A 27,651-nucleotide genomic window follows, 5' to 3' on the forward strand; every position below is an offset into this window, starting at 1 on the left:
TTTAATGCACATATATTTACTTGCCACCTGGAGAAGGTCAATTGTTTCAATGTCAGAAAGTGCCAATTGTTAATATCATTCACAAACAAATTACACATCTGAACAAACTTTTACTTTACTAATGAGATCTGCATTGGAACACAAGCTGAATTTCCCTGAGAAACTGTCAGGAATAACAGGATTTAAGACCAGGTACTTGCTCTGAGTTGTTATTTGGGCAGAGGATGCAGCTGTCACCAAGCTCCTGCCAGACCTTTCATGTCTGAAAAGGTGTGTAAGGCCTCACTCATGATCAAGGGGAGCGACACTGGCAGGTTGTAAAACCAATGGCTCAGCGTCCTCTGTGCCTCCTCTCTAGCTGTGCGTAGTGACATGTAGCTTGTCAAACAGCAGCAGGAGAAAATAAGCACATGTGGTGCCGTTACATGGCATTACATTCTGAAAGCAGTGCTAATCCACAACCTTTTTACTTCTGATTTACTGTTACTCTCAGGATCAGAGGAGCAGGCCGGTAAGAGCAAGGACAACTTTGATGCAACAAAAACTTAATTGGAACAAATATTTATGTGAACAATTGTCTTTGTTCATTGGCATAATCAGTCAACGTTTTTAATCTCACAACATATATTACATAAAAAAATCTTCACAATTACATAATTTTCATCAAAAGGCCTGTCGGTTCAACAGTCCGAAATACACAGATATTCAATTTATTATTATTTTAAGACAACGAAAAGCTCATGTTTGAGAATTTGGATCCACTAAAAGTTTGATTTATTCGCCTTTAAAAATCAATAACAATTTTTTCGATAATCAAAAGAGTTGCTGAATTATTTTCCATCAATTGACTGATTTTTGCATCTCTTCTGTAAAAAGCTAGAACGTGGGCATAAGAGTTGTAAATCAACCTCCATTCAAAGGTTAATTTTTCAAACTTGAAACCTAAAATCTTACATGTCCATCCTCGTGTATTCGTTCTGCTCACTTCATGAATTTCAGTCTCAGTCTCTCTGCCAGTGGCAGTGGACTCTCAACACAAATAATTGAGTCATCACTGTCCAACACGACGGCCGGTGATCCCGGGGTCTGAGGAAACACACCACCATCAACGTGAGCTGGTGGGACATCTTGAGATTTGCTTTGAGTAGCTACAGGTCTGCTTTTGAAATCGATGTCTGCATTGCAGCTCTGAGCTTTTGGCTGTAAAGACTGAACAATGATAGGAGCTGCTTTAGCTGTCGGTTTGGTTGTTTTAGGTTTCAGTGGGATGGCAGACAGGAAGTTGCCCTTCATCTTGTTCGTGTGCTTGCTGTAAGCTTTTCTTTGTGGTCCTGTCTGCTTGTTCTCTGCATCACTCTCCTCGCTGGATGAACACACACTCATGCACACACTCTTCTTAGTGCTGTGCAATGCGTTCCTGTCACTCTGAATGGGGTCAGAGTTGCACCTCTGTGGGGCGAGTGTGGATGATGAAATGGCTTTCCGGACAAATTTATATTTCTGAGGAGGCTTTTGGGGGCCGTTGTCCTTTGTCTTACTTTGTACTATAGGCGTCAACCGCGGTTGTGAACTGTGAGTTTCTGCCTTATTTGTTGCACTCTGCTTTTGTTCAGTGAGTGGTTCCTTTTTGTTTACAGCAGATTCTTTCCCTAACAATGCAATGCCACTGCTACCTTTATCGGGGATCTGTTCATTTGGTTTTGAGTGTGAGTTATGAGAAGACATTTTTTTGAGAGAGGCCAACTCATAGTTAAGCTGTTTTGAGATCTCATCATTGTGTTTCTCCTTCAGGGTCATAGCTCTTACTGTGTTCTTCATGAGCAGCCTGTCCCTCAAAGGACAGTCTGTGAAGCACACCTCAGATCTGGAGTCTGCTCTTACGACGTCATTAGAGATTTTCAGCTCAATTTTTTCATCAATAACATCACTGTCTGTGGTTTCCCTCAGTTGGGGCTCAGTGGTGTGGTTAATAGTAGATTGTGGAGTTGGAGAAGACGTGAAAGACAAAGCCTCCCAGTCTATATCACTCAGGTGCAGCGCGTCGATAGCATCAGAGACGGATGGAGAAGCAGCAGCTTCACTTCCTGCATGAGACAGAGGAGTTTTGGGGCAATGGCCCAACCTGCTGTGCTCCTCTTTTGACTTCTGACGCTGTATATGCTTCACTGGAGTGTCCAAAACCACCACTTCTAGGTCATCTGGGTTTGAAGCGGGCAGCTTTTGTGGTTCGTTGTTGGAGGAAGTCTGGATGGTCATCTGAGCCAAGAGGTCAGAAATACCATCAGAAACATCAGATGGCTTCTCCTTTTTACTCCTTGTTTTTTTCTCTGCAGAAGAAGATTGAGACCAGATGTCAGTGTTATACGACTGAAGGATTTTAAATTGCATTTAGAATTAGTTAGTGTCTACTGTGAACCAGGGTTATTATTATTATTATAAACGTAAGCTGAAAATAAATCTAAAAAAGTTTATAGACTTGTAGAAATAACAAGAACATGATTTAAGTAATGTATAAGGTAACTTTTAACCAAGCTATTCAAAATCAGTTCTGATGTTAACCAACAATGTCAGGACGAAATTGTGGGTGAGTTTTTCTGACAGTGGTCAAAATAACTGTGATAACTAGTGGTAAAATAACTCGGTTTCCAAATTAAAAAAATTAAAGAAATGATGGCTATGTCTACACAGTTCTTCAACCATTTATTGTGTATGTATATGAAGCTTTATACTTATAAGACAGTATACCAGGCCCTACAAAAACAAAATACAAGAAGTTAAACAAAACTAGCAAACATACTCTGAAAACACAAATTATTCCAAAATAAAATAAAACTAGTTGAAAATTCAGAACTTTTATAACCTTGCTGTAAACATATTCACTCTGGATGTATTGACAGAAAGCTCTTTGAATATCAGCGGATAGTTTTCCTACACATTAGGAAGTGAAGCTCTGCAGCAGTTAGGACTAGGAGGGGGGGGGGAACAGTATAACCAGCATAAAGTGACAGCGCAGCCTGTGAGACAGACACCTCTGGCTGCATCAAAGCCTCCGGTGTGAACTGATGAGCTGCCAAACTCTTCAGGTGTCAGAGCTGCTGCAATAGACTTTCAAAACAAGTGGAAGCTCCAGGTGTCTTTGATCAGGAGCTTGTCAAGTCTGTGGGGGGGCTTCCTACTTTCTCATGAAAAGTTTAACTACACTAACTGTCAGGTATGGTTATTGTAGGAAAGAATTCACAGGAAAACGTATTTTTCTTAAATGGTGGGTGGATATTAGAAATGATTCCCTTACTCTTGGTCTTGTTTTCTTCAGCCAGAGCTTTGTCTCTCAGGTAGCTCTCCACCACCTCTGGGAAGGCCACACGGAAGAGAGACTCTTCCTCCACCGTCCTCACCTCGTGCTGATCCTCCGCAGGACGATCCTCAGGAAACACGTAATGTTCTGCGGAAAAAAAAACAAGGTCCGGTCCAAATAGCTTTCAATAAGACTAGTCTTGCTAGTCAAAAGTGAAACCCTCAAATGTCAACAAAACTAACAAAACCAGCAGAACAAAAACTAACATTTTAACTAATATTCCATTTACTTGAATGTGAGAAAAAGGTTAATAAAAGTTCAGGTAACGGTAAGATAATTGGTATACAAGAGTTTTATAATACAGTATAGCAAATACAGCCACATGTTTTTATATAAATGGCAACAATATTACTTGAGGGATTTTGCAACATATAAGAAACACTTAATATATAAGTGTTAGAACTATGTGTATGAGTGAAGTGATATTATTATTTATTTTACTTTTTAGATAAAGTGTTCTCTAAATGTACATGCATCACAAATAAACATTTCCCCCCAATTCAGCTACATGACAGGATAAGCGGGGATATTGAACCAGCGGACTGCAGTTCACACCAACAGTCATTTAACTGTAAGTCACTTTTTAAAATCAATGATTTCAGATAGGTCTAATTTAGAATATCCAGCGATTTATGGTATTTATACGCATGATGTACTTATCGGTTTTCTGAGAAATACTTCTTTTAAATGACAGAGGAAACCACATTCGGAATGAATTTATTGCGAGTGTCTTAGGCTGGTCTTGTTAGTGAAGTGGACTTTGATGACACATTTCCTAGCTGGGGAGGAAGCCCGTTTAGCACCTCGTGGCCTTGTGAGTGATCTGCCACCTCTGAACCCAACCTCACAGCAAGGCACTAACAGACGACCCGGGGACGAGCCCCTCGCTGCCCAACCTCCACCTCGCGCTGCAGCAGTCCCGTCACTCAGCCCAGAGGATGTTTTCTTAACTAGATGTCGCTTTTCTTCTCACATTTGTAATACAACAAATTAAAGCATGCAAGGAATAAGAATATAACTCACCTGGTGTTCTCCAGATGATCTCAAAGCAAGCGACGGCATTCCTCACCCTTGGTTTCAAAATTCTGTTGTATAAAAAAGAAGTTGTGGATTATGCATCTGCTGAATAACCTTTTATTATGACAATGCCACTTAAGCTACATATTTGTTTTTGTTCAATCAAAAATTGAAATTGAATGTAGGTCTACCTGAGGGGCTTGATTTGGGAAGACATTTCTCTTCCATACTTTCTGTTCATCAACTCTGAGTAGGTCATCAAGACTAACGCCTTTTCACTGGTGTAGTGCTTTGGCCACTCCATCTTGTCATAGGCAAATTTCTGGAGAAAAAAACTCACTTAAAACATGCAACTCACTTAAAAGAGATACAAATGTTAACGCGTTATTAAAACCAACCTGTATCAGCATCAGGTTTGGCTGTCTCCTCTTGAACTGGGACACAGGCTTGTCCTTGGAAATCAGGAACTCTTTAATGATCTGCAAAATGTTATTCAAGTATTAAAAACCAAACATATACTGTTCATTATGATACTACTGTGAAAAATGGCTGTACCTCTGTAAAAGGGAACAGTTGGCTTGCCAGTGTTTTCCTAAAAAAGAAATAAAATACAAAATGAAAAGATTACACATAACTTGGACGCAAATCATTCTTTAAAAAATACCCATTACAACTTTCCAAAGTCGGAGTGTTGTTTTGTCCAACCAAAACCCAAGAGATAAAGCTCACTCTCATTAAATAATAACAAAATATTATTTGTTTTATTTTTATTTTCTGCAAACCCATATCTTTTGCCATTTTGACTTCTTGATGAATAGGAATATAGCTAAATGCTTGCCGATTATATTTCTGATGATAAACAAATTATAACTAATCAATGCTTTTGGAGCATTAAGAGCTATTCCACATCCTAAGATTAAGGATGGCTATTGACTAAAAAGCTGCTAGTCTTGACCTTCATTTTAGTAAATGGGATGCACTGTCCTGCATGCAATTATTTAAAAAAAAGTCACATACTTCCTGATGTTTGCCTCAAGAGACACGGCCTGCCGGGTCTCTTCGAAGCGGTGCCAGTCACAGGGACACTGGTAGTCAAAGTCCTGAGGCTGACAGAAATGTTTACTATCACAGAGCACACAGCCTTTACGTTCATGTGCCTTCGCTGAGCCTGGAAAAGGGAGACGCATCTGAATTAAAACTTGATCAAATACAAAAGTATGAGAAGACGAAAACAACTTGAAAATCTAACTACAACTTCTGTAAAGTCAAAAGCATATTCAGAGCAACCCATCTCTCACATACGTGTATGTTTTAACATGACAGGTTAAATGGCTTTTAATGTGTGAGACATGTCCTGTCAGGGACAACCCCCCCCTGATCTTTCCGCCTCTTATCAGCATCGCAAACTGGGGTCAGAGTTCAAAGCGGGGCACCACTCACCAGGATGTCGACAGAGGTGGCAGTGGGGAACCTTCTTTAAAACTCCCTCAGACACACCCGCATTGTCCTCCTTCCACTGGGTGAACCTGGGGGAGGTCAGAGAAAGGTTATCAGTAAGGATAAGAATGCTTATCTGCAATCAAAAGTCAGAAAACTAGATACAACAGCTGTCATGCCAAATTGAGCCAGGGTAGTAAAGTAGGGTGGGCCCATTTCTTACTTCCTACACTCTTCTTCCTGCACCCTTGCTCAGTCCACATTCATTTTTAAACTAAGCTTTCATTTAGATCTCAACATCACACCTGTAAGATTTGTGACTGCATCTTGAACAGTTGGGCACTATAACTGTGATATAAAAATATGAGCTTTTAATAATCTGTGTTTCCCACCTCTGCAGAATAGTTTGTCCTTTCAGCATCTGGATAAGCTTCAGTGATTGCTCTCTTCCAACACCTGGTATGCCCTTTATGAATAATGACAATGTATAGTGAACATATCTTCAGATTAGTGATTTTGATAGTGGAAATGTACAGTAACATGTTCTCCCTACCTTAGGAATATAATCGCATCCAAGAAAGACGGCCAGACCAACTAGATTCTCTCTGGAGATATTTAAGTCTGTGTGTACTCTGGAGGTCTTGTAACAGTCCACCTGAGGGTCCTGGAAGGGAAAGTGAGAAACGGTATTATGCATATTTAATTGCATCATTAGAGTAAAATACAGTATTGATACATGGGAAGCAAAAACGCAAAAATACTGGCTAGTTAAAATACAAGTTGTAGGTCTGCAGCAAAAGTCATTTTCAATACTGATTAATATTGAAATGCTTAATGAAATCAACAAGTAACCACAACATTATGTAACAATTTAACCTTCGAACAACAGCTTCTATATCCTTTGCAAAGTAGCTGTGTACAATTAAAATGTAAGTAAGTATGAGGTTATGGTCCTCCAGATGTAACACACTGCAGATGATGGAGATTAACTTTAACAAACATACTTTACTGTTCAAATTAAAGTTCCTGTAGACAGTCCGGGCTCCATACAAGAAGGCGTCTCCATCATTAGTGATGCAGCCGTCCACCAGGCCCTCTGAGTCCAGGTAGGCACACATGGCCTCAGCCTCGCCTGCAGCCGTCACCCAGGGCACACCCAAATAGTCCAACATGGCTGCACACTGCAAGTGTTAGAGAATGATAAAATCACATATAAACTACATTTATTTATCAAAAGTGATTATCATTAAGATGCATGTGAGTGGAGGAACAACCAACCTCTCTGAGTACAGCATTAAAGCGCCCTCTGCTGGTGTTAGATTTAGTCTTAGGGGCAGAAGCCTTTTTCAATCCTCCAAATCTCTGTTCTGTCCTCTTGCTCATCGTTTCTGCTTTGATTTTAGGGGCTTCTCCTTCCATCACAAAGACAAGCTTTACCCCCATAAGCGTGAGAGATGACACCCTGAAAAATAAATTCCTGGACACAGAAGAAGAGACAAAAAAATATGTTTTTAAATATAAGAATTAAAACTAACGTTATAAGAATTTAAACTAAAACTAACTGGTTAGCTGGTGTTAGCCAGTCACACAGCCTTGATAGATACTTGGCTGTGTTTTTAATGTTGTTGTGTGTTCCTTGCAGTGGTTTTATGTCACTGTTTTGCACCTCTTTGTAGCGTTTTTGTTGGTGCCTCTTTGTGTAATAGCCGTATATGTTAGGTAACTGACCGGATGACTTGGAGAGTAATGAAGGATCCGTTCTGTGCTTTAACTTCAGATGAAACTACTGCTATTGACTTAATGCACATCCAGCCATGGTAATAATAAGTGCATGCCTCAAGGCGTCTTATACATCCATGGTCAGCATCAACACAAACTGCATATCACTCCGCACCGACATCAGTAACCATCATATATGTGCGCGGCACTATATCCTGCACTTTGTTGTCGTTTTTTTGAGTTTTTGTGGTCATTTTGAGTCTCTTCCTGGTTGGTACGTTGAGTGACATTTTGTAGGCAAAAGCCAGAGGGGGGGGTGGGGACACTTTGAGCCCCTGTAATCCACATATGTGACACTTACCTCAGGTGGGGTTTGGTAACTCTCCCCATCATCGCTTGGACATGCTGGGCCTCGCACACCCATAAACTCAGGTCAACAGCCAGCGTTTTTCCGCTCAAACTGTACAGAGGCACAGACTCACGGACCGGCTCGACGATGGACCATAATTCGTGAACACCCATAACTACCAACACATTAGTTTATAGCTAATTTAATAGCAGGGTAAAGGTAGAAAACGTAAATGTTAAACCAAACAACACACGACCACAAAGACCCGGAGATTTCAAACAGTGGCGCCGTTGGGCCGCGTCCCAAACCATTGAACATCCTTATATCACGCTGCCTTGTTGCTTTTTGAATTGTCACTACGTGAAAAAAAGTACATTCAACGGTTAAATTAAATACATGTCATCGGCAAGCGTTTTATGTAATACGTATGTCATTCATTGTTTCAATAAACTCGATTATTTAGAAAACAAGGTGGAAAGAAAAGGAACAGTCTCACGAAGTCGAACAACGCCTTACTTGTTCAACACGAACGTCATATTCAAGCGCTTGTTGCTATGGATACGGGGCTTTTGTTTACAGGCCAGGCTCAGGATTTTTTTGACTGTTTTTATTTTAAACCATGGACTCTAAACTACACATAGAAATTGTTGGCTTGATTAAAGACCGCAGTTTCCATGTTGCCAAAAGTATTGTCGAGGTAAAGCTTTTTATTTCTTACAGTTTTATGTAACATGTATTTTCCCTCAATTTTACAATTGTATCCTTCGACTATGAACAACAGGGACTAAAACAGAAGTTTCCTGAGAAGTTTCTGGATCCGAAAATTAAATCACTCCTTGAATTAGACTGGCACACATATCTGTGTCAAAAGAAAAGGGTAAGTCCTCTGATTATATGTTTGAAATGCAAATTAATCAAATCAACAGAAAAAGTAGAACAATGCTCTACAATGATAGTAAAAGTGTAATGTAACCTAAAATTGAAATGGAAAAATACTTAGGTAAAGTACAAGTACATGATTATTGTACAGCACTTGGGTAAATATACATGTTATCTTCCACCATTGTCGTAGATGAGCTGCAGCAGCTTGCTGAGGGTTGTGATGCCACAGCTAAACACACACAACTGCTGTAGTTTGACGTCATGGCTTTTCTGAATAGCTGATTCACAACCACACATCTGTTGTTTAACACTTGTGATTCAAGGAGCTGCGTGGTGACGTGTGGCAGTACTCCAGCAGCCTGATGTGCTTTCTGAACGGCCTTCTCCTGGGTAATGAGAAGGACCTCACGCGCTGGGCCAAGAATGAGTGGAATTTTTCTTTCACTCGGCCACAGGCTTTCTATATGGCTCTCACTGAGGACTACTACAACAAACACCTTCGAAACACTGGGGCAAGTCAAAAACACAGTCACAAAAACATATATTTAAATGTTATATAGGTTATAGGAACATTTATGAAAAGTGATGTTATGTGTACATTAAGTCATCTTTGAAAACTATTAGGCTTCAGTTAGTCATTAGCTGCTCTTATTAAAGAAGAGTGCCCTGTCCAAATCATATTCATTATATTTGTTCAACCTTAAATCATCTAAATGAAAATAATAAATCTCTCTTTCTTTGATTATAGCATCAGTTTGTCTTCATGGAAATTGAGATAGCAGGAGAGGCAGTAGGGAGGTTATTGTTTGAGGTGAGGCAAAGATGTATGTTGTTTCACAGTGCTTATACAAAACGCCTGTGTCATCTTAAATCCCTGACTTTTGTATATTGTAATATTCTTTAAAAGGTTGGTATACAAAACTAAATGACATCACAGAATGGCAGCATGTTTTACGAGGTGCATTGTCCTCCCTCTCCTCAGCTGTTCTCAGATATTTGTCCAAAGACATCAAAGAACTTCGAGGCTCTGTGCACAGGAGAGCGAGGCGGATCAGAAAGTGGCCTCCCACTTTGCTACAAGGGTTCCCTGTTTCATCGTGTGGTGCCAAACGGCTGGGTGCAAGGTGGAGGTACGGTCCACATTATCAATGTCACAATTTTAAATAAGATACGATAAGATTGGAAATGACTGTATGATGTCACACCAGGAAATTCTGTTCTTACAGTGGCTTTAGAGTGAAAAAGCAAAGGAAAAAAGCAGTTAAAAAATATTGAATTAAATAAATATTAAAAACCAGACAATTAAAAATACAACATTATAATAGCTATTTATAAGCTACACCTTTCACATATCAAGACAAATATGAGGGTATAATAACAAATAAAATAGAAATACATAATAATCCATCCAACTTCAATATCAGGGCAGTTAATTTGACATACATGCCACTTGAAATGGAAAATATATCAATAAATTATTAGTAATTGAACTGGAATTGAACTTCCTGGATTGTGTTCATGTTCATAATGATTATTTTTTTCTGCTTGAAAAGACTTTATTATATTTGGTTCACATGATTTTTAAACTTATCTGACTCTATTTAAAGGGAAGTGAAATTATCTTTGAACTCCTGTAACTTCCTTCAATACTCATTACATAGCCCATCCCTTAATTACACAATACCAGCACCTGAAGTTGTTAGGAAATCATGTGAAATTGAGGAAGTGGCTTTTGTACAAATGTCTTTGGTCTATTCAAATAGAGCAAGCTGTATCTTTATATCACGTAGATATTAATCCAGTGAGAAAAGGTGATGGAGGGGAGTCAATCTATGGACCAGCGTTTGAAGGTAAAAACACCTACGGTATTACAATGAATGTGTGTGTGTTAGTGGATTTACTTGTACTGTATGAAAACTCAGCTGAACATGTGTCATCTTCTCCATTTAGATGAGAGCTTTGCTGTGTCCCATACTAAACGTGGCACTCTAGGAATGGCCAATAAGGGTCCCCACAGCAATGGATCCCAGTTCTATATCACCCTGCAGCCAACGCCCTGGATGGACAGGACCTATGTTGCCTTTGGGTTTGTATTACACCTATTTTATTTCTCAATCCTGCATAATCTCAATTCTGATTAGTTGGAGCCTAATGTCTTGGTTTTCTATTCTAGTCACGTGGTTGAGGGTGTCGACGTCCTGAGGAGATTAGAAGAAGCTGTGACCTGCAATGAAAGACCCAAATATGAATGTAAAGTTACAGACTGTGGAGTGTTTAAGTTTTAAGTCAAGTGCTTACATTTTTTATCAATGTTATTCATGGAATAAAATAAACCTGAGATACATGTAACATGTGACTTATGATTTAAATATGATTATTTAGTATAGATGAAATTATCGAACATTATATTCAGGCATAGGCGTCACTTTGTCAGAAAAAGTGGTGGGGACAATTTCTCCAGATTTAACATCAGCATAGCAGAAGACAAAAGATGTCCCTCCCCTGGGTGTTGAACCTCGAGCACCTACATGAAAAACCAATGCATAGACCTGGACCACCAATGTGTTTTTAAAATGCCCCAACTATAGGTCTTGCTGTCGTGTGATTTGTACTTTTATGCACACAACTAGCACACAGGTATGGAGGACAGAACATGACATAAGTAAAAAAATAAATAAAAAAAAGCATAATTGAGGAATAAAAACAAGAATAAATACAGGAATAAAAACACGAATAAATACTGGAATAAAAACAGGAACAAAAACAGGAATAAATACAGGAATAAAAACAGGAACAAATACTGGAATAAAAACAGAAATAAATACAGGAATAAAAAAATACAAGAAAAAATAAATAAATATTGATAAATAAATGTATAAATAAAAAAACACACACTATATATCTTTATTGTATTTATACATTTATTTCTACTTACATTTATATATTTATTAATTTCTTTGTCTGTTGAAACTGTAAAGCGTAAATAAACTTTGATTGATTTTGATCGATGATTTGGCGCAAGAAGTACACTTCACTTCAGAGCCCTCAAGAGTCAGATATAAATGTGTATTAGCGTCAAAGATTGTGTTGCTATTAAAGGTTTTGCTTCTACCTAAAACTCAGTAGTGTGCATGTGTAGGAGCCAGGAATGTCAGAGATGGGATTTCTGATGTATGATTTATTGGGGTTTTTCTTTGTTTATTATATTATAACTTCTGCTTTTAAATATTCAAACATATTTAAATATTGCAATGAGTACTTTTACTCCTAATACTTTTAGTATATTATCTTAAACATACTTAAATAGTTCATAAGTACCATTCTTGATGCAGTACTTTTACCTGAAATTGGTATATAGGCCTACACAGTGTGGTTTTAGTACTTTTACTCAAGTAAATAATCGTAATACTTTTCCACCACTGCCTAAACAGAGTGACAGCTGTTTGCTTAATGACAAGAAACTCCTCTCCTTCTTGCCTTTAACGTATTTCTTCACATACGCTCGTTTTTTTTTTATCACTCCTCCCAGCCAAAAGTGCCACATGACCTGTCAAGTAGGAAGTAGCGAGGCAGCGAGCAGCAAGCAACAGCAGTAGCGACCAGAAACGCAAGAAGACGGCAAGGAAGCTGTGAAATCGCTGGAGTCTCATTCTCAACGTTTTTCAGCACACATTTGTATCTTCTTGGAGTATAAAGAGGATTAAACCGGCCGCAGTCATGTACCTGAAGGTGGTGTTTTTCACTGTAGTCGTGGCTCTGATTGGCGCAGCAGCCGCAGGTAAGTTTGAGCTAAAAGGCTAACCAGCTCGATGAAGACATGCACCAGAGAACTGATTGTATCTGTCTTCATGCCTCCATTTCTGGTTATTACAGTGCACTATTAGATGTTTCAGCTCTGAGTTTGACAGCTGTCTCCCGTCCTTTATTTATTTTCTTTCTAAAATGAAATGTACAAAATGATCCTTTTGGCAACTTGACAGTATAATGTCTACGCTCAAGTTGTCCAGCTAACGCTTTAGCCTGCTAGCAAGCTATAGACCCGAAATTAAATGTCAAATTATGTTACAGTAATATTTCTCACATGATGTGCATGACAAGAGGAGCCATAGCAGATATTCGTGTGTAACCCTTGTTGTCAGATCCGGTTGATCAGGAGCCAGATCAGCTTGTTATGTAACATTTTGAATCTCTATTCTGTCACTTTTTAGAATTCAAAAATTACATTTAAGATTAAAAGGTATTATTTTAATATGCACAGTAACTACGGTGTAGTTATGGCAATGGAAATGTCAAGTCCCAGGCTCCTTCACCAATGCAACATAAATATATATATAAGCCATGAACAATAAAACAATACAAAATAGTGCAAAAAGAACCGAACAGAAATATATGTAAATATAATCAAATAGTGACCAATATACAGGTAAATGTGTGGGAAGTAAAATATAAATATGTCAAATAGACTAAGATTAAGAATGTCGAAATACTGTACGGATAAAATACTTCTTATTGTTATAATAAATAAATATGTGCAATGCAGACAGATTAATAACAATGTAAAACCATGCTGTGTGTCTGTGCTAAAATGTGTGTTGTTATTGTGAGTGAGACATCTGGATAGCAACAGTATCATTTTCATCACCTGCAGGAAGTTATTCAATTATACCTCAACTATGTTTGATTTGTGACTTCTTCTTTTCAGATGACTGTCCCTCCCTGTCCTGTGCTCTGTGTGGAAGCAGTAGCAGTGAGTGCCAGTGGGTCATCTGCACAACAACACGTGAGTATCTGTCATACATGTGTGTGGGCTTGTGGAGGAAGAGGCACAGGTTTGTCTTTGTGTGTCCTAAGTGGTCCAGACAGCTGAACTGATTCGACACATGACTCCTACGGTATGGAGAGAATGATAAGCAGTGGATGCTGACTTTTAGATGATGTGATGCCAATTTCCCTATAGCCCAGGCTGTATCGTAATCGTCTGGGAACACCAACAACACACTGATCAGGACGGGCTGGTTTTAGAAGTAGATTCCCGGCAGACAGCTCTTAAGGGGGAGGATCTAGTTAAGGCAACATTCTGTAAGTGATTTGCATAGACACACTTTTAATCAGAACAATAACGTTGGTAGTAGCTAGTAGATGATTTAAATGGAAGGGGAGACAAATGTATAGGTAAAGGAATCCATGCATCACAATACTCTCTAGGAAGATTATGTCTCGATGCAGGTTCAATAATCGGAATTTGAAACCCAATTCTCGTCTTCATGTTTCAATTATGTGAGACTAGACTGCTACTTTCCTTATAACTGAACTAATGCTATGGTGAAACTTAAAGGATATAAACATGTGTCTCATATTTACATTCTGAGCTAAGGCTGCTTCTTGAGTTTCTTTAAGCTTTTATGCTATGAAGTGCTTCAGATCATGCTGAAGTCTTCCCTTATTTACTAAAGTGGTTCTGCTACAGGAACACTTTTGTTTATCTTGTTGTTGGTGTATTGCACCGCTAGGAATTATGTTGGCATATGTAACCTTTCACTTGTTACTACCATTTAATAAATACAGATAATGCAAGTAAATTCAGTAGCCAGTTGTGATATAGGGCAAAGAATATGTTTATGGATCAAAAGGTATGGATAACCGTTTTTTCACCGCGTCATAGCCCTTTGGATCAGCATTGAATCATGTGGTGCCTCGAGACTTTCAACACTACTAAGCTAGATATATTTCTTTTAGACATTTTACATCTCACTTTGATTGTGCTTTTACCTTATTTCGCCTTCGTCTCTGTGTCACCGGTGCAGTAATGTCATTATGTTAATTAAAATGTCTAAACATGGGAGCCCACAGTATGAGAAATCTTTCTGACTTCTGCAGAGTTCAGGATGTGGAGGAATATGCTGCAGTGGTATTTTTTCTCATTTGGAAGCCTGCTGTTTGTGATTTAGTAATATGCATCATTCATTAACACAGAGTTTCCATATCAAAACCACATGACAAGTCATTTCCTAAATCAACCAACGGTTTTTCACTCACTGCAACTGCGTACTTCTCTTATGGGTTGAGTTTTTACTATGAGAGGAGATGAGCTGGTTGTTTATTCGTTCTGTTATCAGTGTTAGGAAATCAGGTTAAGGGTGTTATAAGTAAAGCAGAAATCAGTCAAACAATCTTCTATATTAAAATCGAACGTTTGTCCCGCTGATTCATTCAGCAGATATTAATTAAACTGTGAGATAAACCCTTTGTGGTTATTGCTTGAGTTTTGCGATAAGTAAACGGGTAGACTTCTGACCAAAAGCTGAACCTTGCACGTACACTTTTTCTTTGTTTGTTATTGACTTTACCGGCCTTGAGGGCTGTTCTCTAATATTGGCCTGAGTTCAGTGTGTGTCAGCAGGCACACACAGGTCTCTGGTTATTGTGAAGAAGATGAACAGGAGAGGAAGAGAGAGGATGTGTGTCAGGAAGCCTGCAATATCCTCACGCTGGGGGACAGAAGGAAGGAGAGGATAACGGCCTCAGTTAGAGGAAAGAGTTTGCAGATAGGATAGAGATTAGTGTCATGTGCCTCGCTGTTCTCATCATTTATGCCTCGGGTGCAGTTCAGGACTGGAGTGCGCTGTGTTCTTGTCACACATTTCAGTTGTTATTAATCTCAAACCATAAGATACCCTGTCTGTTGTAACTTTATGACTTGTTGGTCCAGCTTTTCTCCAGCAACAGTTGACATTAGTAAGGCAAGAACAAGTCTTTTTACGTCTCATGGGAGTTGACCTGTTAGACAACTTTGCCAATGAGTAGCTTTGATTCTTTCCAGGAGCGTTAGAGGATCCCACACCCTTCTTTTGTTTTGTCTCGAGTTGTATATATGTCCCTCAATGACACTTTACCCAATAATGCAATATGTGGTTGAACAGGACAGGTGAGGGCAGCACTATTTATATCCTCTCAGAGCCAACAGGGGCTGGGTAGTAAAGCCTGTCGTATTTCCCAAGTGAGAAACATGTACAAGTTTACAATGACACACAACGGACACAAGCAAAAAAAGCAAACAATCATACCCCGATATAAAAACAAAACAACAAGTGTATCAAGAGCTATATTTGTCTTGTAAGATTTGAGGTCATTTTCATAAGTTTTAATTTATTTTGTACGGAAGATTTGATTATTGTTTTTTCCCCCTTGATCATCTGATGGTAATATAAACCAGAAAAGGACTCATTGTTCAAACTTAAAGAGAGGTTTGGCTGCTTTTCTCTTGTTCATGTTAGAAAATGTCTCTCTCTTCAGCGCTCTGTCACACACCAGAACAAACAGCCAACTACAAAAGCAGGCTCAACACTGTTTAACAACACTGTTAAACAACACTGACTGCTCCCAACACAAGTAAGCCAGAGCTCAAATCTTTCACAAACCCAAAAATGGATCGCCCTTTTTCATATGAACTCAGCAAAATGTGGAAAGGTCAGCTTTGTCCAGTCAAGATGGCTCTGCTGAAGCGCAGCATGACCACACTGCAGCAGCGAGCTTCCACGTTGTCATTACCAGATTTATTTTGGCTTTAGGGAATTTGTGGACGTGCATTTCCCTGCAGTCCAGTGCGTTACACGTGTACATGCTCTGTAGCGTCTCTAAGTACAGGCTGTCATTTGTGACAAAGCTGGTGTTCTTAACAAGGAAGCTTTTTCTGAGGCTTTCACTCACACCTCTAGCTTGGTCTAGTTGTGACTGGGCCTCGTGGTGAGGAAGACGTCACTATATCGAAAAAGGGTGAGAGTCGGTCTCACCTTTCACAGCTGCCTGCGAGATAACAGCGCTCTAACACACTGGAGGTTGAAAACCCTCCTCCCACATGTCCTGACTTACATAGATCGATGTGTCTATAAAATAATGCCGCCAACACTTTAGAAATGACTTGATCTTGATGTTACTTTAATCACAGTTATGAAAGGAAGTGAGTCATTACGTTTCCAGCTTTGGTTAGTTTTGAGTTTAAGATATATGAAGAAGCTGACTTTTTTTTGACCTTACTTTACTTCCTGGTCAGTCAGGACAGAAGTGCTTAATCATGTTAGGTAGCATTCCGGGAAACACAAGATGGAGGTACATAAAGAAACAGTGGAGGCAAGTTAGGGCACAGTGACAGTGATAGGAACCTGAAAGAATAGCCTCGAAAAAGACCCATCCTCAATAATTGAACCAAGAGACAAATTGACAAACTAATAGTTATGACATGAAAGCCTTTTAATAGAAGCTTATTTCAAATGCTAGTGCCCACAGTAATGAACCTGATACAGAAAGAAGCTCTGGGAGCTGTGGAGAATGTAACGCAGGCTTCGAGTTATTTTTCACCCCATTTGGACAAAGCCAAAAGATGCTTTGAACAATGGCAGCAGCCTTACTGTAATTTATGGTCAGCCATCTGGCGGGAGTCGTCGGGTTGGATGGTTGCTGTGGATTGTTGTATTACAAGCAAGGAAGGTGGAGCAACATGTTTTACAGCAGCAGGTGTCCCACATTTAGTACACAGTTCCCTTTATGATGTTCCTGTGTGCTCGTATAAGCAAATCAAGAGCCATTAGTCCCATTTCAATCTACACAAAGATGGGGTCAAAGGTCTTTAACAGCCTCCCCTGTCACTGTAATAAACAGTTATTAAAGCTTTATATGTTTCCCACTTCCCTATCACTTGAAACGTTTAGTTATTATGTTCCTTGTTCCAAAAAGAGGACCGATACAAGTGATGGAAAATTGTGGCCATGCTTGATGTTTGTATACTGTGAATGTATTTTCATTACTGTAGCGATTTCCAGTAAGCTAGATCATCCTAAATAAGATCATAATTGATTAGTCTCACCAAAATGGTGATTTGGCAAATTAAAGAAGCAAACCATAAAAAGCTAAATATGATAAGTAGACAGACTGACAGTTGAATTCACATTATTGCACATCAGAGGTATTGCATAGTTTAGTATACATTTAAAAATCAAATCATTACAAGTTCACACAGCTCAAAGTGAGAAAAATAAGCAATTTCAATCAAACTCAAAGATATTCAATGTACCGTCATGTTTGACAAATAAAAGCATCAAGTCATTACATTTAAGAACTAACAGTTTTGGCCTTGTTGTTTGAAACATAATTGTATACATAAGGCAATTTTTTCTTCTGTTGATGTATAAATTGAAACAATAATTTAAGCTCTGATACATAATATATTCATTAGAATTCAAAAATGTCTGCTTTCTCTTAAACATGGTCTGAAAAACCCTGTGAGAAGTTTGGCAAGAAGGATATTTAAAATACTTTTACAACAACTTATCCATTCACTTTCTGTACAACGCAATTTCTGATCAGAGCTTATGTGTTGTTGCCTGCGCTTAAGCACAACGGAAGTTTCACAACATCACTGGGTGGGAAAAGACTCTAAAGTCACAAGGTGCTGTCCGTCATGACTCATGGTTTCCTGTCTGTGACACGGGCTGAGTTAAACCATTAAGTTAAAGAAATGAAAACTAATGAATGTTTTCGTCGTTTTTTTCTCCAATTATGGATTATAATATTCATTAATCATGTCTGTAAATAAGTACAATTGTGTTTCATAGGTAAAACAATAAGTAACTATGATGTTTCGTCTGGATCTTGTGTTTTTGTAAAGTATTGAGGACAGGCAAGGCTTCCCAGCGGGGTCAAAGTCCCTTCTCTCATACTTAATCAGTAATCTGATTTGAACAAAGAGAATACACCCAGATATTCAAACTTTGAGACAAAAATAAAACAAATGATGTTTTCACTCTTTAATAGTACTGGAATAATAATAGTACATTTAATGAAGTTCTGCACATGAATGTGTTAAAATGAGGTCACATTAAAATGCCTCTTCTCACATGTTTATACATTAATACTATAGTAAAACTCTGACAGGGCCTCTTCTTGTTGCATAACCAGTCCTTGTAGTTGAATGCTTATATTATATTATATATTTCTTCTGTACCTACATGTATTTTCAGTACAGTACTTTTGAAGAAGCTTTTTTTTTTCCATTATAGCATTGCCACTTTTAAGTATATTATCTGAATCCCTTTCCCACCTTTGGTTTGAAGTTACTTTCTTTTTATCTCCAGTGACAATGAGATATAAGTATAAAGATTTTCACGTTTTATTTTGCCGAGTCATGCTGTTGTGTTGCCAGATACACTGCTGGTGTGGTAACAACTTAGTAATAACTAATCCATAGAAAAAACAGCTTTTTACATCTAAAATGTAATTTCTTTGAGTATTTGACTATGCTGTGTACACACAGAGGGTTAGAGAGGAAAAACCTTGAGATGGAGACTGTGTTTGTGTTTTGTACACACGCACTGATGCTTGTCATTTCACTTCTTTGTGAGCTGTAAAACAATAATGACTCTATATCAGCTGAAAATGAAAGGCTCAGGATTGAAGTGCTATAACTCTTGCCAACAAAGGAAACTGACATCTACTTTGGGCACATTCATTCACATAAAGCATTTCATTTATGATACTTTTTGTCTTTCAGCAATTGTTGGCTGTCGCAACATGACTCTTCTGACAAAAAACGAGACCTGCTCTAATGCTACATGCTCAGGTAAGTCCAACAGGGTAGTGTTTCTATCAAATATCAGATTGGGATATTAACATTTTATATTGACATTTTATACTAACATCTTCTTTTCGGTCCTCAGAGAATCTGCAGACGGCATATTTGTATTTAAATAATAACAATACTAATAATCAGCAGATTCTCTTTGGGTTTAGCTCTGAGGTGTTAATGGCCAGTCTAAGCACTTTGTCTATGTCATGTTTGTTGGCAAAACTTGGCAAAGTGAAACAAATAATTTCACCCGTCCAGGAGAAACGATGAGGCAGCACTGTGTATTTCTGGCCATTGTTTTTTTGTGCGGTGTCTATTGCTTTCCCCCTTTCACCCTGTCTTGGTGTTGGTTCCTTGTCCAGCCCCTACCCCCACTCCAGCCCTTCCTTCCTCTTCAGCCCCCACTCCCCCTGTTGTCACCACCGCCTCCTCTAACGGCAGCACCCCTGAGCCAATCACAGGTAACCAGTCCTAAAAACCCTCTGCTACTGTCAGCTTTACTCTCTGTTGTGCAGCATATACGATTTGGTCTTTTTAGTAGTTTTATTTAGATGTACCAAAGTTGTAATATTGAAGAATTAAATGAAATCAGACCCTGTTTTTGACATTATATACTGTCTACATTGGTTAGCCATGCAATGTGTTTGTAATGTATCTGTAATTGCGTCTTTATATAGTTTAGTTAGTAGATATCATTGTTAGAGGTGAAGTCCACCATCCCCACTCAAATTGCCAATTGACGAAGGATTGACCGGAAGTGATGCAGAGTGTAATTCAGCTTCAGTTAAGCGATATCAGGCTGTTTATTGTTCAGATTAACAAACCCAACGTATCCTACTACTGCAGCGTCACATTTAAAGACTTCAATTGGTATAACACAGTGTGGCATTTATTGTGCAGCAGTCAAAAGAAACAATGTTTTTGTCAAAGTCAGTTCCATAAATCTGCCTGCAAAACAAGCACTTGTAATCATCAGCACTTTTTATCGTTGGATAATTTTTTATTTTGGAAAAAACCAGAACTAGTCACCGTTAGCTGTTAAATGAAGAGTTATTTTAGCGTTACATCTCCAACTACTCAGCGAGGCAACAAGCTTTACTGTGCCCTGCTGAGAAAGAAACACTCAGCTGTGTGCAGCTTGAAATCAAATAGTGGTTGAATTTATTATTGACTTATCCCTTTATCCGAACCACGTTTGTTTGGCTGCACTTTAGACACACTTTTACTCGTTTGCACTCCTGACAAAGACTCAAGAAATCGTTGGTATTGAACCGTACTTACTGATACCGTGAGTGCAAATGAACCCAGACCAAATTCTTAGGGATTACAACTTCAAATAAATCATATAGCTTTTAAAGGAAATCGTGTAAAGACTAATGGATGTGTTCTCACTGTAACCTTACACCAGCCAATACCACCAGTGTTCCCCCTGTCATCACGACTCATAGTGTAAACATCACCACGGCTTCCCCCTCTAATACAAGTAAGTCTGACATTGTGACAGAGCGAGACTATTTCCTAAATCGGTCCTGAAAGATGCATTAACTCTCCATTTCTCGTCTTTTATAACAGCTGGCACCGCCCCAGCCACCACTAAGGTCGCCCCTTCTCCTGCGCCTCACCATAACACCTTCGACGCTGCGAGCTTCATCGGTGGAATAGTGCTGGTCCTGGGTCTGCAGGCCGTCATCTTCTTCCTCTACAAGTTCTGCAAGTCCAAGGACCGCAACTACCACACCCTTTGAAGCAGCCGCTCGTTTTGATCCACGTCACATGACCAAACCCCATCACTAACCAGAACCTTCCAGAGAGGACTCCCCACTCGGCACGCACTCATCACGGGGAACTCAAACAGTGTTTTCTAGCAGGTTTTTTCTAGATCTTTGATGTTTGTGCCACTTTTGATATAGGCCTGCATTAGCTCTGCTGTTATAGTATGTATCAAGCCACACACACCAAGGCCTGTATGTATTATTTTAACTATACAACGCTGAAGAAATATGGCTTTTGGAGCCTCAATCATCGGGTGGTTACTCCCACCTCCATCATGCCATTAGTCATTCTGTGCACGCCATTTCCCAACAGAGTGAGGCGGTTCATGTTATTCTCTCAAGTAAACAAGAGAGAATTAGTCATGTACACAGTGTAGCTTTCCTGTTGGGAGTAAGACCGCTGCAAACTGCTAGTATTATCCTTTTTTTTGGATTTGGAAACACTGTTTGAGTTCACAGCTATTCTTTAAACGTGACGACTGTGATGATTCAGTATTGCTTTTAGCCTGTTGAATCGTAGGCAGGTTCCCTCTTCCCCCAAGCTGTATTACGTGTTTGTAGATGATGTCAAAGTGGTGGGGGTTACGCACGAGGGAATAAAAGCAATACTAAATTATCTGATGTCAGACCAAAAAAACGAATGGTGATCCCTCTGGTCAAAAGTCTTATTCTGGGTGTCTCCCTTGGCTTTTAGGAGTGCTGTGCGTCTTCTGCTGTTGAGGTCCCTAAGGGAAAACGTTCCCTATAATAGTTGTAAAAAACTACAAAAATCAACTGCCACTAGAGCAGCTCAATGCAATAAATCCTGTATTAAGTTAATTTCCCATCCTTTAATCTCCCAACTGTTATTTCTGAACTTCACCGACATCAAAACGTACCCACTCTTAACGTCAGCTGGCATTTTGCCCCCTGCTTCTTTGGGGAAGTCAAAGAGGGCCTGTGGGTCCTAATGAAAGATTGTAGAATATTTCAGAAATAGAAATAAATATTTTGTTTTAGATAATGTGTAATATAGAGAACAGGGAGATAAGGAAAATGGCATGCACCTTCTTGATGTGGACAGTGATAGCAGTGAAGTGCCTTTAATGTCCTGGGAGACTTAAAGATAGCGGTTGAAGAGTGTGAGTCTTTTCTTCTTGTTTGAGGCCCAAGTGTTATCATTAGTTTCTTTAAAGAAAGAAACGGTATCGCTGTGCTGATATTGGTGAGAACTGTAGTATCCCAGCTGGACTGAAGAGCCTTTATTGTGAAGTATACAATAGATAGTTGCCATTTGAGGGCCTTGATCAGTCCAGCTTGAAGTTTTTTCCCTATAAGTAGAAGACTATATTCAGTACAAGAATATATCGTCCTCTCACTGGTGACTTTGTGTAAATGGATAATGTAAAGGCTCTCTCCCTTTAGTAGTGCCCAACACTGCTCCCAAATGTCCTCCCTTCTCACTATTTATTCCTCAATTGTGTTGAATTTCGAAGCATGAACAGTGACCTGGCAGGAGATCTGGGACCGCTGTTTGGTGATATAAATCAGGGAATGTTCTTTAAACAAAAGGCAAGAATATTGGGCTTAGTTTAATAAACTTGAGTATTGCGGAGAGTGCATTGAGGTACAAATGTTGGACTGTTTGAGTGCTTGTTTGGCCAAATGAGCATCGCACCTCTGATTTCTGACTGTGCCGTGTAAATGAGAGGATTGTGAATGAAGTGCAGAACTGCAGCAACAGAGCTCCATGCTAGAGCTCATGTTCTCTTACTAGCTTGCTGCTAACTGTGTGATTTAATTTGTTCCCTTTTTGTCCCTCCTGTACATAGCCATGTCCTGTTTTTGTTCATCTTCAACTTAAGGAAAGGCTAAATGGAGTGTTTATCAGTACATCTTTGCTCGTAGCAGCTTGTTGGTGTCAAGAATGTTCTTTTTTTTCCCTTTATTGCATGCTGAATGCTAGGAGTTGTGATTTTTCCTCCCATTGGATATGCTCTTAGGGATTTAGACACTTAAAAACCACTTGATTATTTGTGATTAGTCCATATGCTAGTTGAAAGAATGCCTTGAAAACGTGTGCATTGAGCCAAAGTCCTCAGTTTTGGCATGGAAATTGAGCATTGCACTGATGAGCTTTGTTTTGTAAGTTTCTCTTTGTAAATGTTTTCATGGTTCAGCCAATAACAAAAAAATCTGATGCTTGTATAAATACTCGGTCTTGAATATTAACTAGATAATGGATGAATAATCACATTGTTTTGTCATCACAAACTGTAATAAATCCATGTTTATTTTCTTTTGGCTTTTATAATTTAGGTTCACATGTTTCCTGCTGCTCACCATTAATACGCCTTTTTAACGCAGTCACCTGGTGGCATTAGGCTGCAGCCCAAAGACCCAACTGCAGCGAGAAGGTTCCGGAGTTTTGCCTTAGCTGCACCCATTTGTCCATTTGCTGCTTTTGGAGAGCCTTCGCCTAAATTTAGAGGAATATTTGAGTTTTATTCACAGCTGTTGCCTGCTGTGTGAATCCAGCCTCTGCTTTCGACATGGTAGCTGCATTCCTTAAGAACACAGCATCACATGTTGACCTCAAAACACAATAGATGTCCATTGTGTTGACTCTCCGAAGCTTCTCCTACTTAGTCAGTCCGTGCACCTCTTAAAGAAAAGTGCCTTATTCAGTTAATACCCATATAAAGTTGTAGTTTGTAAAAAAATATATATTATATGCCACACCTATTAAATGAATGGGACTCAGCACTTTCAGACCCCTGTGAAGTGGTTTTCTGTGATGTATTCAGCCTAAACATTTGTTTTCTCATGCTCAGCCTTAACTTCTAGATCACACCCACAGAGCATTTACTATTGATGAGATGTGCAGGCACAAACCAGGCTGCTTATATTTGAAAAGTCTGTTTGTTGGATGTATTTTGTACTTTAAAGGCTGGCATTTAAGTGTCTACAAATCAACCAATCACACAATAGAATTATAAATGTTTAAATGCAGCTAAAATGGCTAAAAACAGCTAATGGATGATATAGTTTTCAAATAAAAGAAGCCTGGTTTTAGCCTGGACAACTTCTCACCAGCCCATTGTAACTAAATAGCTGCAACATGTTCTCCATAATCCAAACATGATGACTTGAAGTCCACTTTGGTTGTAATTTTCAATTGTTTTATTGAATTACTTGTTTTCTGTTCAGTAGGATTTTAAATTAGCTTGGTCATGCAGGGCTCTCCTCAGTTTTCAGCCTGGCAGTGTCAATGAGCAACGAGTTAAAAGCTTTTTGATTCCCTCATTTGCTTTTGTTGCTTTATTTCTTTCTGCACACACTGTAGTGCCATACGTTTTTGTGTTAGAGGCCGTCTTGAAGGTACGATATTGTGTTCCTCCCACCCCTCTTTGACAGCCATATGTAGACACTTCCAGGTGCCACAAAGCCTCTTGAAATGTTGTTTTGCTTATTTTTAGCTACTTTTTCCCATCTCTCACAAACCTTTTGTTTTTTATTTTGTGCCTTGTTTTCGAGTGTTGCCTTTAGTTTCACGATGTAAAGCCAATAAAGTTTGAATATTGTTAAAACAAATCCCTGTGTTCACCTTCTCATTTTGCAGCAGTGGCACTGGCAACTGTCTTGGAGCTGGTGATTTCAATGACAAAGCAAAAGTGGGACGATGAGCCAGGTCACAGGATACATCGCCATGGTTACAATTGAGCTGCTGGTTGCCCAGACAACCAGTATCAGTTAGGGGGTGTGTGTGTGTGTGTGTGTGTGTGTGTGTGTGTGTGTGTGTGTGTGTGTGTGTGTGTGTGTGTGTGTGTGTGTGTGTGTGTGTGTGTGTGTGTGTGTGTGTGTGTGTGTGTGTGTGTGTGTGTGTGTGTGTGTGTGTGTGTGTGTGTGTGTGTGTGTGTGTGTGTGTGTGTGTGTGTGTGTGTGTGTGTGTGTGTGTGTGTGTGTGTGAGTGATGCTAGGTCAACAAGCTCTCGTCTTACATGAGCGAATAATAGCAAAGCAGGCCTGAACAAACCCTCTCATCAAATATTTACAGTCTTTAAACAATTACAAATTCAGCATTGTTTGACTTTGAAAACTGTATTTGGAGATAGATATGTTTGTGTAGGGCTACAACTATAATACATGTTTTCAGTATCAATTCATCTGGTTAATATTTTATAGATTAAATATCTGGTCTATTGAATGTCCATGATAGCAGTATCTAAATGTCTTCCAAAAACGTAAAGCATTGATTTGATATAGGCTACAGAGAAAATCAGGATATATCAATAATTGAAAACAGCCTGCTATATGCATAGAAAAGACTTAAAGATTAACAAAACAGTCACTGCAGCTTTATGTGTGAAAAATATATGTAGTTGTTTACAGACATTCTGCCAAGCTAGCCAGTGTTAGCTTCAAATGTAGCCTACTGTATATCATTAAGCTCTAAACAGAAACATAATTCGTTTCAGCCAAATAACTTTACTTGCTGCCATGTAGCAATTCAAACCCAGAGGAACCCACCAATTTGTTCAGAACAACACGATTGGAAAAACAGAGACAGGACACAGGCCGTTTCCCAGGTCACAGCACGTTTCTGCTTATGTAGCAAAAACTGTGGCTTTAAAGGAAATGTCTGTGTTCACAGTCTGTATACATTCTTAAACAAAGTGTGTGTGTGTGTGTGTGTGTGTGTGTGTGTGTGTGTGTGTGTGTGTGTGTGTGTGTGTGTGTGTGTGTGTGTGTGTGTGTGTGTGTGTGTGTGTGTGTGTGTGTGTGTGTGTGTGTGTGTGTGTGTGTGTGTGTGTGTGTGTGTGTGTGTAGAATTAGTGCTTGTGCTGAGCAGATCTTCCAGTGGCACCGAGTCACCACTGTTTCCCAGAACCAGAGTTTCAGGAAAAAAAATTGTTCGGACAACCACATAACTCCTCTCTCGTGTGTCCATAAAAAACAACCCTGCACAGTATCTGCTGGTAATGGACAGCAATGCTACTGCAGCTCTATCTCGAACTGCTTTTATGAGCTTTTCGCACACGGAAACTAGTAACACTAAAACACGCTGTGATCAATTTAATCTTGCAATTTATCAATGAGTTGATCAGCATAAAAAGTAATCCCAATGTTATGTGCACAACGGATTAATTGTTACATTTTTCATAAAAAAATGTCAAATGCTTTTTTCAGGCAGCAAATATGGATAACTCCTGCTTTTCTCTTTTAAATCATATTAAACTGATTATCACTGGATTTTGGACTGTCAAAACAGGACATTTAGACATCATGCTAGAAACATAGACATTTGTCTTTATGTACAATTATTCAAGAAAGTAAATAGTGTTTATTGATAATAAAAGCAAGTAGTTGCAGCATTAAAATGTACAATGTAGACTTACCTTCATGAGATGTTGGTCATTTATAGGAAATTCTTTGACATACCCATACAAAATGCCTTACACAGACTCTACCCAACCCTCCTACATACACTGCTATTAAAAAGAGGGTCGTCCAGTCACGGTTATCATGGCTGCAGGGTCAGGAGAAATGCTGTTTGTGGGCAATGAGGGCTCTGGACTTGCCTCGGCTAACCTGATTTCTGTGTCCAGTCATGCTCTGCAATCTAATATTGGAGCACAGGAAAACAATGCAATAGGTTTAGTCTCTCTCAGCTCAGTCCATTAGGCCATGCCATGAACTCAGTCATGCCAAGAATACCAGGACCAATCCATTTTAGCTAGATAACGCACTGAAATGCTGAGGGCAAAAACAATCAGCTGTTTTGTACTCCCATGACCCAGAACCTTGGACAGGGAAGTTATGGGTGTTGCACTGTTTTAAATAAAGTTTTTTTATCACAACAATTTCTCAACAAAAAAACACTGGAATCTGTGGTTTGGATTAGGAGTGACTTTACAAGCTTTGAAGTTCATAATTCAAAATTGTGACCTAATAAAAATGTTGACAGGCCTGATAACAAGGAGATAATGCAAGAATGTTATGATGCAGCTTCACATATTCATTGCATAAAAAGATGGCTGACTCAAAAAAGCAAAATAGCAAGGCCAACCAGGAACTTGTGACCAATCTGAAGAAAAAGAGTAATAGCCATCATTTGAATATAAACAGAAATGTGACTGTTCTGGCAGTGTGAATTTGCACAATCCTGTGGCAAGAAGCTGTTCCTTCCACTCGTGCACCTCGATCAGAAACCACATCCGTTTGTCAAGTGGCCAGGGCTATATTTACTCAGCTGTCCAACCAGTTGCTATAACAGAGTAAACAAAGTTGCTCCATCTCTATTACACACTGTTAAGGACACTAGGATCTTGCTGCTGCGCCCATAAATCCTTAAGTTATTTTATTATGCATGAAACTGTACAGTGTGGTGTAATCCCTCACATTTGTAACATTGACATATGGCTGAGCACTGCCCCCTAGTGTGAGGTTAAAGCAATGAAGCAGTTATAGAAAAACATTTGTGTTGGCAGAAGCAACATGAGAAAAGATTTGACTTACTATA

At 39.1% G+C, this 27,651-nt stretch overlaps 3 protein-coding genes across 4 annotated transcripts; 2 read left to right on the top strand and 1 right to left on the bottom strand.

Moving 5' to 3' along the window:
• Positions 1-197: 197 nt before the first annotated feature.
• gen1 (GEN1 Holliday junction 5' flap endonuclease) lies at positions 198-8,187 on the bottom strand. Its single transcript, XM_079642801.1, has 13 exons — positions 7,890-8,187; positions 7,088-7,286; positions 6,814-6,990; positions 6,363-6,473; positions 6,202-6,275; positions 5,813-5,898; positions 5,390-5,540; positions 4,928-4,964; positions 4,771-4,851; positions 4,564-4,694; positions 4,379-4,440; positions 3,293-3,442; positions 198-2,327 (listed from the first exon to the last, which is right to left on the bottom strand). Exons 1-13 carry the CDS (start codon positions 8,048-8,050, stop codon positions 982-984), a joined length of 2,766 nt encoding a protein of 921 aa, XP_079498927.1. The 5' UTR covers positions 8,051-8,187; the 3' UTR covers positions 198-981.
• Positions 8,188-8,444: 257 nt separating this feature from the next.
• Positions 8,445-11,108, top strand: ppil6 (peptidylprolyl isomerase (cyclophilin)-like 6). Its single transcript, XM_079642816.1, has 8 exons — positions 8,445-8,574; positions 8,659-8,754; positions 9,083-9,271; positions 9,508-9,570; positions 9,742-9,889; positions 10,550-10,609; positions 10,710-10,845; positions 10,933-11,108. Exons 1-8 carry the CDS (start codon positions 8,497-8,499, stop codon positions 11,042-11,044), a joined length of 882 nt encoding a protein of 293 aa, XP_079498942.1. The 5' UTR covers positions 8,445-8,496; the 3' UTR covers positions 11,045-11,108.
• A 1,191-nt stretch (positions 11,109-12,299) lies between these two features.
• cd164 (CD164 molecule, sialomucin) lies at positions 12,300-24,722 on the top strand. 2 transcript variants are annotated; one of them, XM_079642820.1, is made up of 6 exons: positions 12,300-12,537; positions 13,462-13,539; positions 19,303-19,371; positions 19,740-19,838; positions 20,786-20,860; positions 20,950-24,722. In XM_079642820.1, the coding sequence occupies exons 1-6, from the start codon at positions 12,477-12,479 to the stop codon at positions 21,120-21,122; spliced, it is 555 nt and encodes a 184-aa protein (XP_079498946.1). In that variant the 5' UTR covers positions 12,300-12,476; the 3' UTR covers positions 21,123-24,722. The 2 variants fall into 2 exon arrangements, with proteins under 2 accessions (XP_079498946.1, XP_079498947.1); XM_079642821.1 differs by lacking the exon at positions 19,740-19,838.
• Positions 24,723-27,651: the final 2,929 nt, after the last annotated feature.

This window comes from Notothenia rossii (genome assembly GCF_949606895.1).
Source record: "Notothenia rossii genome assembly, chromosome: 8".
In the NCBI taxonomy this organism is placed as follows: domain Eukaryota; kingdom Metazoa; phylum Chordata; class Actinopteri; order Perciformes; family Nototheniidae; genus Notothenia; species Notothenia rossii.